Source organism: Felis catus, chromosome D4 (genome assembly GCF_018350175.1).
Source record: "Felis catus isolate Fca126 chromosome D4, F.catus_Fca126_mat1.0, whole genome shotgun sequence".
NCBI lineage: Eukaryota > Metazoa > Chordata > Mammalia > Carnivora > Felidae > Felis > Felis catus.
Window position 1 is genome coordinate 81,473,983 of NC_058380.1, and position 13,585 is coordinate 81,487,567.

General features: G+C 37.7%; 3 protein-coding genes across 10 annotated transcripts in view; 1 reads left to right on the forward strand and 2 right to left on the reverse strand.

Annotated features, from left to right (window-relative positions):
• LOC111559126 (olfactory receptor 1L8-like) overlaps positions 1-13,585 on the reverse strand; it is a 397,653-nt gene that overhangs the window by 46,137 nt on the left and 337,931 nt on the right. The gene's annotated exons all lie outside the window — the stretch shown is intronic.
• LOC111557539 (olfactory receptor 1L8-like) overlaps positions 1-13,585 on the reverse strand; it is a 356,757-nt gene that overhangs the window by 5,240 nt on the left and 337,932 nt on the right. The window lies entirely within an intron of this gene.
• On the forward strand, positions 9,668-10,597 carry LOC109493581 (olfactory receptor 1J4-like). Its single transcript, XM_023242312.1, has one exon. It carries the CDS (start codon positions 9,668-9,670, stop codon positions 10,595-10,597), a length of 930 nt encoding a protein of 309 aa, XP_023098080.1.

Genomic DNA, 13,585 nt, shown 5'->3' on the forward strand with positions numbered 1-13,585 from the left:
TCTGGGTTATCAGAAATGGACAAATATTTATGTGGGTGAATATTTTTATGTTTGGGGATGCAGGTGTGGGCCGCGGTATATTCTAGAGCAGGGAGGTGGGAGTTTCTAGGGGATTCAGTGGGGGTAGATCAGTGGTGTGTATGTGTGTTCCAGTATCTTGGCAGGCATGTGGATCTGGTTTCTTTTTCCTGTGTGGGATTAGGTTAATGTCGGTTTATGTGTGTTTAAAGCACAGGGTATGCAATGGTGGTTGTCATATTTAGCAAAGGGACTTTGGGAAAATAGTGTATGTGTTTTTAGAGTTTAGACTCAGGGAAGTTTTTGAGGATTAGTGTTGAGGAAAGAAGGTATCTAATAGAATGTTGGCCTTGCCACTAAACTAGTTGCTTGTAAGCCTGAGTTTCTTCATCTGAAAAGTGAGGATAACAACTATTATTGGCACTGAAATCAGAGAGAAAATTTCCTCGTGGGTTTTATATAGAGAATATTGTGTATCATGGTGAACATAATCCATAACAAAGTGTAAGGAATGAAACACATTCTGCTGCAGCCTTCAGCATAAACTACTGTCTCACACAATATATGTGTGTCTTTTTCTTTAGCCTTTAGTTTAATATTTAAATTTTAATCGACATATTAAGAGTAAATAATACATAGACAAAAAGCCTTGGGTTAGAGTCCTGCCTATTCATGTGGCTTTCTTTCTATTCATTCATTTAGCTCTTTCTTTCCTTCTTTCCTCCTTCCCTTCCTTCCTTCCTTCCTTCCTTCCTTCCTTCCTTCCTTCCTTCCTTTTTTCTAGCTTTATTGAGATATAATTGCCACAGAACATAACTTTAAAGTGTAAAACACAGGATAAAATGAGAGCTTTCCCCCTAGGGCCAGGAACAAGACAGGGATGTCCACTCTCACCACTGTTATTCAACATAGTATTGGAAGTCTTAGCCTCTGCAATCAGACAACACAAAGAAATAAAAGGCATCCAAATCAGCCAGGAGGAGGTCAAACTTTCACTCTTCGAAGATGACATGATACTCTATATGGAAAGCCCAAAAGATTCCACCAGAAAACTGCTAGAACCGATTTATAAATTCAGCAAAGCTGCAGGATGTAAAATCAATGCACAGAAATCAGTTGCACACCTACACACCAACAATGAAGTGACAGAAAGAGAGATTAAGGAATCGATCCCATTTACAGTTACACAAAAAACCATAAAATACCTAGGAATAAATCTAATCAGAGGTGAAAAATCTATACACTGAAAACTACAGAAATCTTATGAAAGAAATTGAAGAAAACACAAAAAATGGAAAAAGATTCCACGCTCCTGGATAGGAAGAACAAATATTGTTAAAATGTCGATACTACCCAAAGCAATCTACATATTCAATGCAATCCCTATCAAAGTAACACCAGAATTCTTCACAGAGCTAGAACAAATAATCCTAAAATTTGTATGGAACGAGAACAGACCCCGAATAGCCAAAGCGATCTTGAAAAAGAAAACCAAAGCTGGAGGTATCACAATCCCACAGTTCAAGCTATACTAGAAGGCTGTAATCATCAAGACAGTATGGTACTGGCACAAGAACAGACACTCAGATCAATGGAACAGAATAGAGAACCCAGAAATGGACCCAAAAACATATGGCCAACTAATATTTGATAAAGCAGGAAAGAATATCCAATGCAATAAAGACAGTCTCTTCAGCAAGTGGTGCTGGGAAAACTGGACAACAACATGCAGAAAAATGAACCTGGACCACTTTCTTACACCACACACAAAAATAAACTCAAAATGGATGAAAGACCTCAATGTAAGACAGGAAGCCATCAAAATCCTCAAGGAGAAAGCAGGCAAAAACTTCTTTGATCTTGCCCACAGCAACTTCTTACTCAACACGTTTCTGGAGGCAAGGGAAACAAAAGCAAAAATGAACTATTGGGACCTCATCAAAATAAAAAGCTTCTGCACAGCGAAGGAAACAACCAGCAAAACTAAAAGGCAACTGACAGAATGGGAGAAGATATTTGCAAATGACATATCAGATAAAGGTCTAGTATCCAAAATCTATAAAGAACTTATCAAACTTAACACCCAAAAAACTAATAATCCAGTGAAGAAATGGGCAAAAGACATGAATAGACACTTCTCCAAGGAAGACATCCAGATGGCCAACCGACACATGAAAAAATGTTCAACATCACTCATCATCAAGAAAATACAAATCAAAACCACACTGAGATACCACCTTACACCTGTCAGAATGGCTAACATTAACTCAGGCAACAACAGACGTTGGCGAGGATGTGGAGAAAGAGGATCTCTTTTGCCTTGTTGGTGGGAATGCAAGCTGGTGCAGCCACTCTGGAAAACAGTATCAAGGTTTCTCAAAAAAATTAAAAATAGAGCTACCCTATGACCTGGAAATTGCACTACTAGGTATTTATCCAAGAGATACAGGTATGCTGTTTTGAAGGGATACATGCACCCCAATTTTTATAGCAGCACTATCGACAATAACCAAAGTATGGAAAGAGCCCAAATATCCATCCATGGATGAATGGATAAAGATGATGTGGTATATATATTCAATGCAGTATTACTCGGCAATCAAAAAGAATGAAATCTTGTCTTTTTCAATTATGTGGATGGAACTAGAGGGTATTATGCTAAGCGAAATTAGTCAGCCAGAGAAAGACAAATATCATATGACTTCACTCATATGAGGACTTTAAGACACAGAACAGATGAACTCAAGGGAAGGGAAGCAAAAATAATATAAAAACAGGGAGGGGGACAAAACATAAGAGACTCCTAAATATGGAGAACAGAGGGTTATTGGAGGGGTTGTGGGAGGGGGGATGGGCTAAATGGGTAAGGGGCATTAAGGAATCTACTCCTGAAATTATTGTTGCACTATATGCTAACTAATTTGGATGTAAATTTAAAAAATAAAATTAAAAAAATAAGTGTAAAACACAATAATTTTATACATATATATATATACATGTATATATATATATATATATATATATATATATATATATATATATATATAAAACAAAATTACCACAATCATATTAGTTGACACATCCATCACCTCACATTGTTACAACATTTTTAGTGTGGTGAGCACTTTTATAATCTACTCCCTTAGTAATTTTCATACAGTCTTGCTAACTATCATCACCATGCTGTAAATTACATCCCCAGAACTTATTCATCTTACAGCTGGAAGTTTGTACCCTTGGTCCTCGTCCATTTCTCTCACCCCCTACCCCTCACTCATGGCAACCAACCATCTATTCTCAGTTTTTTAGAGTTCTATATTCTTAGATTCCACATATAAGTGAGACCACACAGTATTTATTTTTATTGTGGTCAGACTTATCTCACTTAGCATAATGTCCTTCAGGTTCATCCATATTGTAAATGACAAAATTTCCTTCCTTTTTGTGGATGAATATTATTCCATTATATATATCAATATTCATTATCCATTGGTAAATATTTAAGTTGTTTCCACGTCTTGACTATTTAAATAAAGCTGCAGTGAACATAAACATTCAGATATCTCTTCAAGATAGTGATTTCAGTTCCTTTGGATATATATACCCAGATGTGGGATTGCCGGATCATATGGTTGTTCTATTTTTCAGTTTTTAAGGAACTTCCAGACTGTTTTCCATAGTGGCTTCACCAGTATACCATCCCACCAACAGTGCCATGGGTCACTTTTGTTCACATCCTCAGCAGCACTTATTGTCTCTTATCTTTTTTAAAAATGTTTATTTATTTTTGAGAGAGAGGCAGTGCACAAGCAGGGGAGGGGCAGAAAGAGAGGGAGACACGGAATCTGAAGCAGGCTCCAGGCTCTGAGCTGTCAGCACAGAGTCCAATGTGGGGCTCAAACCCACAAACTGTGAGATCATGACCTGAATTGAAGTTGGATGCTTAACTGACTGAGCCACCCAGGTAACCCTCTTATCTTTTTGATAATAGCCATTCTACCAGCTGTGAGGTGATATCTCATTGTGTTTTTAAATTTTTTTTAACTATTAATTTTTATTTTTTCAAGTTTTTATTTAAATTCCAATTAATTCATGTACAATGTAATATTAGTTTCAGGTATAGAATTTAGTGATTCATCTTAACACAATATCCAGGGCTCATCACAACGAGTGAACTCCATAATCCCCATCATCTGTTTAAACTATTTCTCCCTCCAACTCTCCTCTATCAACCCTCAATTTGTTCTTTACAGTTAGGAGTCTGTTTCCTTGTTTGCCTCTCTTTTGTTCCCCCCTAATTTCACCTGTTTTTTTCTTAAATCCACATAGGAGTGAAATCTTATGGTATTTGTCTTTCTCTGACTGACTTATTTCGCTTAGCCTAATACACTCTAGTTCCAGCTAGAGTTGCAATGGCAAGATTTCATTCTTTTTGGTGGCTAATATTTCATTGTATATATACACCAAATCTTCTTTATCCATCCATTAGTCAATGGACTAATGGGCTCTTTCCATAGTTTGGCTATTGTTGATAATGCTGCTATAAACATCAGGTGCATGTACCCCTTTGAATCTGTATTTTTGTATCCTTCGAGTAAATACCTAATATTGCAATTGCTGGGCCATAGGGTAGTTCTATTTTAAAATTTTTGAGGAGCCTTCATGTCGTTCTCCAGAGTGCTGCACCAGTTTGCATTCTCACAAACAATGTAAGAGGGTTCCCCTTTCTCTGCATACTTGCCAACACCTCTTGTTTCCTATGTTGTTAGTTTTAGCCATTCTGACTGATGTGTATCCCAGTCTGACTGGTGATATCTCATTGTAGTTTTGATTTGTATTTCTCTGATGATGAGTGATGTTGAGCTTCTTTTCATGTGTCTATTGGTCATCTGGATGTCTTCTTTGGAAAAAAAATGTCTATTCATGTCTTCTGCCCATTTTTAAAAACTGGATTATTTGTTTTCTGGGTGTTAAGGTTGATAAGTTCTGTATAGATCTTGAATACTAGCCCTTTATCAGACATGCCATTTGCAAAAAGCTTCTCCCATTCTGAGGTTGCCTTTTAGTTTGGTTGATTATTTCCTTCACTGTGCAGAAGATTTTTATTTTTGTTTATTTTTATTTATTTATTTTCATTAATGTTTGTGTATTTATTCAAAAATGGGGACTGCGTATATATTCTATATGGGAAAATATAATTATGCTTTATTCATTCATACAAAAAACATTACTAAAACTTTTATTTTTTATTACATTTATTTATTTTTGAGAGAGACACAGCACAGTGGGGGAGGGGCAGAGAGAGAGGAAGACACAGAATCTGAAGCAGGCTCCAGGCTCCAAGCTGTCAGCACAGAGCCCAATGCGGGACTCCAACTCACGAGCTGTGAAATCATGACCTGAGCCAACATCAGATGCTTCACTGACTGAGCCATCCAGGGGCCCCAGGAGGAGATAATTTTAAAGCTAACAGGGGCTATGTCCTTTAGGCATTGTGATTTGATTTTTGTTATGAATTATTTGTGTAGTCCTTGGAAGCTTTTCAGCAGAATGGTAACAAGATTCAGATTTAAAAAACATCACTCTGGCTGCTGTATTGAGAATAAACTGAAGGAGAAAGGGGATGTGTGGAAGCAGGGGACCACCTAGGAACTACTGCAACAATGCAGTTAAGAAATGATAGGCTGGGACGATAGCAGACGAAGTTGTGTAATTTTGGTGAATACTGTATTTAGTTGTAAGTTGGAACCAACAAGAGTTGCTGACAAATTGAGAATTGTGAAAGAAATGTTGGAGTCAAGGATTCCTATATTTTGGTTTGAACAACATGGAGTTATCAGTAACTAAGATGGTAATGAAACAAATGTGTGAGCAGCTGAATGCAATGAGTCTGTAATCTATAACAATAAGATAACCAAAGTTTATTGAGGATTTACAAAATGCCAGACAATGTTCTAAGTTCATTCTGTGTTTTAACTCATTTAATCTCTTAAGGTGGGAATATGCTGTTACTATAAGATGGAATTAATCAATTCACTCATTTATTCAATATCAATCCTATGGCAATGTCAGTGATTTTAGATATCATTATCTTTTTTGGAAGATAAAAAGATAAAGATAACAAGAGTTGATATCTGTTGTGCATTTATTATGTCCTTTAGCATGAATAATCTCATTTAATTTCAATAATAACTTCTGAGGACAATGTAATTTTTATCCACACTTTACAGCTGATGTAACAGGGCTGAGGGGATGCTATATGTGCTCAGGGCCAACATTTAATGAGTGGCATAGCCCAGACCCAGTTCTTCTGAGTACTGAGCCTAAGGACTCAATTTTCCCCCTCTACACTCTCTTAGAAAAGGCACACCTCTATGACTTGAAGTCTCTCCCAAGGGAGGAGGGGACCTGCAGGATGCGAACTTAAAGCTAGATTTGTGTGCTCATGGTAGCAAGTGCAAATGGTGTGGGAGTTTGCAAAAGCCAGACTTACTCTTCCTGGACCATAATGTGGTGTCAGGAGAGGCTGACCCAGTGCATTGGCAACACTGGTGATGGAAGCTGACTAAGCCATTCCTAATTTCCACCTGGAACTATGAACAGGCAAAGAGGAGCCCAGAGTATCCTTGAGATATGGGTCAGCCTCTCAGGTGGCTCTAGCAGCTCAGTCCCTGTTGCCCCTGCACAGGCTCCTCCCCAAGGTCTTTTAGGAATTTGAGGCCATTAGTCTGTTTTGATTCTTTACTTAACCAGGAGCTTAGAGACTTATCATGAGTGTTCTCCAAGGCTTGTAAAATGGTATCTCCTGCCTGTTTCTCTGGAGCTCAAGGACAGACAGAGAGCTCATGAGGTCATGGGCTCACAGAGGCTTTCTTCTTACTTTTTGTTCCTGGTGTTCTCAACAGAAGCTGAGGACGCAGGAAATTGTATTAGAAGGTACCTCAGCTTGCTAAGGAGTGGCACAAGTCAGAGTGAGCTAGGAATTCTAGGCAGGGAAGGTGCGTCTCTGTGTCTAGAGGTCTGCATATGTATTCCATGTGGGTCTGTCTGGTGTTTCCTTGCTTGCACAATGTGGACATATGTATGTTTTCTTCTTGAGTTGTGTGTGTGTGTGTGTGTGTGTGTGTGTGTGTGTGTGTGTGTGATTGACTCTCAGTATTATTTTTTCCCTCTCTTAGACCAAGAACATAGTAGTCTAATAAGAGCTGCCTCATTAAACAAGTGTAGGGCATTTGTGTACGTGATCTGGGGTCTCCTAATCAGTTCCTTTGAACTCAAGTATTTGCCCCACTCTCTTTCTATAACTCCTTCTTCCAACTTTGTACAGACATCATAGTAAATTAAATGAGATTGCATAGTCTGAAGAGAGGCTGCTCACCAATCTGGGGGAGAAGTTTCCTGAATTTACTCATGACCAGCAATACATAAGAAGTCTTGACATCTCAGCTCAATGGTGTGTGTATGTGTGACATTGCATTTTGTTTATAAGTTATATACATATATGTGATTCCAAATGTTAGAATGTGTTGTTGTTGTTGTTGTTGTTGTTGTTTTTCATGTACATGTTTTAGGGGCTCTGGTTCTTTCCTGTGAACTCAAATATTTCCTTAATAATCTTTCAATAGTAGCCATATACATATTACTGCATTAAGGAGGCAGGTTCCTATGCATTTCCACTCCTGGGCAGGTGTCATATACTAACTCAGTGTCTGCAGTATGGCAGACTGGGCCCCAATCCTCAGTCTGGCCTTCATATATTTTGTGATCTTAGGAAGTGACTTCATCTCTCTGAGGTTAAGATTCTTCACTGGCAAAGGAGAGGCAACTATTCCTACTTCAAAATGCTATTTTGAGGATTAAATGAAGCAATGCACACAAATTGTTCAGTCCCATGCCTGGCACAATTGGTGCTCAGTAAAAAGGAGGTATTTTTATTATTTTTCCCCAAATCCAATGTTTGCCTCACGGAGGTTCCTGTTTCACCATTGTCTGGAGCAGCACAAGTAGAATTCTGAGAGGACAGGCTTATCTTAAGGCTCCCTCTCATACTCCAAGGTCACAGTCTGACCTCCTGTCCACAGCTAATGGCCCAACTGCCTCCTTCTCGTGGTCCTGCCTGAATCAAAGTTCCTGGTTTGTTCCAGCCCTCTTGTTTTTTTTCTGGTTTCTAAGTAAGGACTGACACAGCCTACATCAGTGAGCAGCCAGGACTCTGCATAAGGTTCAAGCACTGTCCTCCTTGGTAGCCATGAACAGAGATAAAACCAGTGCCACTGAGGAAGCTTGTGGTACTTGAGGATAACTCACTGGCCTGCTCCTACTCTTGAGTGAGAATGTCAGTCCCTCTTCAGGGCTATGTGGTTATCCTAACCTCTAGTCTAATTTCCAAATAGATATTGTATCTGGAGTCCACCATCAAACAGCATGGTGGGTATCAATTATCACTTTAGCTTCAGTTTTCCCATCTATAAAATGAGGACATGAAGTTTGCCTTGTGTACTGAACAGTCCCTAAATATATACTTATTGTTTTCAGAGAAGTTAAAGCATGTGAAAATCCTTTGTAAATTGTATGATGTATAAATGCGAATGGTCAATTTTTCTTAGAGGGAGGTAATGACATTTTGGACAAAGGTAGTTGACAAATAGCTTCTTTGGACACTCTAATAACGTTGTAATTTCTATGCAAAGTAGTTGAGTAGGAATTTTGTCAGACATATGTCATGATTCTATCTGTTGCACTTAATTGTGCATACCTTTGCAATTTAGATAATGTACACTGTCGTCTCATAGTTAAAATGACTCTAATAATACCAATTTGTTAGGACTATAATGAGGATCTGATTTGAAAGGACATGTAAAACACATGGAATAGTGCCTGGTGCTATTCTTAATTTTGGTTTGGAAACCTGGATTGGATACCTTTGGTAACAGGGAATCTTATATGACTTAAAGCAGGACTCAGCCAATTACACCAAAAGCCTGTGGCATAGCCTTAGTAATTCTGTTCCAACTTAGGGAGATTCACCCCCTTTTTAGAGGAAATGACTGATATTTCTTTTCTGGTACTCATTTCACATTTGAACATGCTTTGACATTAAGATGTCAACTCCTTGAACATAAAGACTTCCCATTTCTTGGCGCCTGGGTGCCTCAGTCAGTTGAGCGACCGACTTCGGCTCAGGTCATGATCTCACGGTTTGTGAGTTTGAGCCCTGTGTTGGGCTCTGTGCTGCCAGCTCAGAGCCTGCAGCCTGCTTCTGATTCTGTGTCTCCCTCTCTCTCTGACCCTCCCCCACTCATGCTCTGTCTCTCTGCCTCAGAAATAAATAAACATTAAAAAAAATAAAAAAAAGACTTCCCATTTCTTGTTCACTGCTATTATCAATATGGGACTAAGCTGTTTTTCAATAAATATTTTTTGAATAAAGAATAAGTGCTGTTTGTTTTTTGGAGAGGAAGAAACCTGGTTAATGTGAGGGTCTCATGTATATTGGAGCCAGAATGGGGCACACTCATGTACCAAGAGTTGTGAAAAATAAACAGAAAGGTAGTTAAAAAAATTTGCATAGAAAGAACCTCACTATAATGTTATGACATGTTCATGAACATTCTCCACTTTTCCCCATTGCCAGCAGAGAAAAAACAACATGAGGAGGGAGAACCAGAGCAGCGTGTCCGAGTTCCTCCTCCTGGGGCTCCCCATCCAGCCAGAGCAGCAGGGCATATTCTTCACCCTGTTCCTGGGCATGTACCTGACTACAGTGCTGGGGAACCTGCTCATCATCCTGCTCGTCAGGCTGGACTCTCGCTTTCACACGCCTATGTACTTCTTCCTTAGCCACTTGGCCTTCACTGATGTTTCCTTTTCATCTGTCACAGTTCCAAAGATGCTCATGAACATGCAGACTCAGCAACAATCCATTCCCTATGTGGGGTGCATTTCACAGGTGTATTTCTTAATATTTTTTGGTTGTCTTGACAATTTCCTTCTTGCAGTGATGGCATATGACAGGTATGTGGCCATCTGTCAGCCACTCCACTACTCTACTGTCATGAGGCAGGAGCTATGTATCTCATTAGTGGCTGGATCTTCGTTCTTCTGTTACATTCATGCCCTGTTGCACACCCTTCTCTTGGTCCAACTGTCCTTCTGTGATAATACCATCCCTCACTTCTTTTGTGACCTCACTGTGCTCCTGAGGATAAGCTGCTCAGACATCTCTCTCAATGAGCTGATCATCTTTACTGAAGGAGGAATTCTTTTCATCCTGCCTTTGAGTAGTATCTTGGGCTCATATATTCGTATAGGGACAACTGTCCTAAGGGTCCCCTCCACTAAAGGACTCTTTAAAGCCTTTTCTACCTGTGGCTCCCATCTTTTTGTGGTGTCTGTATACTATGGGACACTTGCAGGTGTTTACTTTTTCTCCTTATCATGGAACTTTAATGACAAAGACATAATTGCTTCAGTCATGTACACAGTAATTACCCCTATGCTGAACCCCTTTATCTATAGCCTGAGGAACAAAGATATAAAACAGGCCCTACAAATATTTGTCAATAGGGTTAACTTTTAAGTGACAATCACTAAATCCTCTTATTGCAGTTATGCACAGTGAGATACATCGACTAAAACTACCGTGTAATTGGCAACTCTGTGTAACTTAAAAAGAATATACATTCTTCTGTCATGTATGAGGTGTTGTCAATTGTCAACTAGGTCAAGTTTGTCACTTGGATTGTTAAGTATTCTTTACCCTTAATTTTTTCCTGCTTGTTCATCATCTCTTATGTGCACAAAATCTTATGCAAAACATGTTGCACAATTATAATTGTGGATTTGTTTCCCCTTTTAGACATGCCCAGTCATTGCTTGTAAATTTTATATACTATGTTATTGAAGACATGCAGATTTACCATCATGATCTGCTCCTGTGTACTGACTCTTTTAAAAAGTGGTGTGCTGAGGCTGGCTTGCGTTGGTTTCAAGCTAAATGTGAATGTCTCTTTCCGACTCCATATTCAATGACATCATGTTGGTAGACTGAAATCAGCCATAGTGGAAATAATTACACTGTAGAAATTGGCAAATGCTACAAAACAAGGCTCCTCAGAGAGCCATTTTATTCATTTAACATACGACTGCATTTATAAATAGGAGATATTTCTCTTTATCTCTAGCAGCAGCTCTTGCCTTAATATCTCATCTACTTCTTTTGATATTAGTATAGATATGCCAGATTTCTTTTGGTTACTGTTTACATGGTATTTATTTTCTATAACTTTAAACTGTTCTCTGTCCTTATATCTGTGAGGTGTCCCTTGTTAACACTGTGAAGTTTTGTTTTGTTTTTTATATAGATTCATAATCATTGTATTTATGGAGAATTTGATCTAGTAATATTTAATTATAATATATTTGGATTTATATTTTTCATATTACTATATGTTTTCTATTTGAGACATCTGTGTCATATTTATTCTTTCTCCCTTTTGATTAATGAGATATGTATTTTGTAAACAAAGAAAAGAGGAGAAAAACAAAAAAAAAACCAGACTCTTAACTACAGAGAACAAATTGATGGCTACCAGATGGGAGGGGGATGGGGGATGGATGAAATAGGTGAAGAGATTAAGAGTACACTTATCATGATGAGCACTGAGTAATGCATAGAATTGTTGAGTCACTATATTGTACACCTGGAACTAATATAACACTGTATGTTGATTATACTGGCATTAAAATTAAAAACAAATATATATTTTGTTATTCTATTTTCCCCTCTATTAACTTATTAACCATACTTATTATTAATATATGTTTTTCCTGTGCTTTATGTAGAGATGACTTTTTGCTTTCTCTTTAAGATTTTTTAATGTAGTATAATATAGATAACATGAAATTTATAATTTTAACTGCTTGAGGTATACAATTCAATGGCATTTAGCACATTCATCCCCACCATCTCATTATAGGACTCCAAAAGGAAACTCTATGGAACATCAATGCAGTTGTCTACTTTGTAGCTATGAAAAAATAATGACAAAGATAGCTATGAACCAGTGTAGAGGGATCGCCAGGATAAATTGTTAACTGGGAAAAAAGCAATGTATAAAGCATATGCTGAGCATCTATAACTTAGTACTTTTTTTTTGTAGCTCACTACTTTTTGTATAATAATGAAGGGGAAATAAAATATACATGTATCTGCCCATTAGAGCAAAAAGAAACACAGGAAGAATAAATCAGAAACTAGTGAGATTGCTTACCTACAGAAGGTAGGCAACAATGGGCAAGAAAGGATGGGGAGATGAGTCTATTTATTTGTATGATTTTGACTATGTTATCTTTTACCTAGTAAAAACTAATATGGGGGAAAAACAAAATAGAATAAAACAAAACAAATAAACCTAGCTATATTTCAAACTAATACCATAATTAGACTAAAGGGGAAAATAAAATACCTTATCTAAGTAATTCTTGAACACAGAATTTTATCTATATACCCATAGTAAAGAAAAAACTGTAAGCGAAGTTTTTAAGCTTCAGTTAATTTGTCATTACAGTGGTATGAGTTGAAGATTCTAAAATTACTTAACATGCATTCACAGATATAGTAAATAAATAAACATATTGTAGAAAAGGGAATGACTTCTCACTATCAGGGAAAGGAGCTATGTACATGGAAAAGGAAAGGCTAGAAAGAATTCTATGGCATCAAACTGGAATTGGAGATATCAGTTTGAATTCATGGGTTTTAATATGTATAAATAGATGGAATTTACATTATAGTAGTATCCATACTATTCCCAGTTCTCCATTCTTTCCGTCTGTCCCCTGACCCACTTTCTACGGGTAACCATCCCTTTAGTTTATTAGTTTGTAGTTTCTCTTTCCTATGTTTCTGTTACATATATTTCCTGGTTGCATCCTCAGATCATTTAGAAGCTTTGTAAGCTATGAACACACCTCACGCCAAATGTGTTTTTTACCATTCTCCTTTAAAAGGGACCAAAGTTAACCTTCTGGAGAAGTCTCTGAACTTGAGGATACCAGGCATATACCCTCATCCTGGCCCTAACCCTAAACCTAACCTTAGACTTGAGAAAAAAATAAAATGTGGTATATATATATATTACAATATATATTACACATATAATATACATTACATACACATACACACTTATACACACAATGGAATATTACTCAGCCATAAAAAATGAAATCTTGCCGTTGGCAATGGGTGGAGCTACAGAGTATTATCCTAAGTGAAATAAGTCAGTCAGAGAAAAATAAATACCATATGATTTTACTCATATGTGGAATTTAAGAAACCAAACAAATGAACAAAGGGGAGGGGAGAAAGAAGGGGCAAACCAGGAAACAGACCCTTAACTATTGGGAATGAACTGATGGTTACCAGAGGGGAGGTGGGTGGGACATTGGGCTAAACAGGTGATGGGTATGAAGGAGTGCACTTGTTGTAATGAGCATGGGATGTTGTATGGAAGTGTTGAATGTTGTGCACCTGAAACTAATATTAAACTGTATGTTAAGTAAGTAG

Coding starts and splice junctions, on each gene's coding strand:
- LOC109493581 (XM_023242312.1), top strand. CDS start 9,668: ATGAGGAGGGAGAACCAGAGCAGCGTGTCCGAGTTCCTCCTCCTGGGG.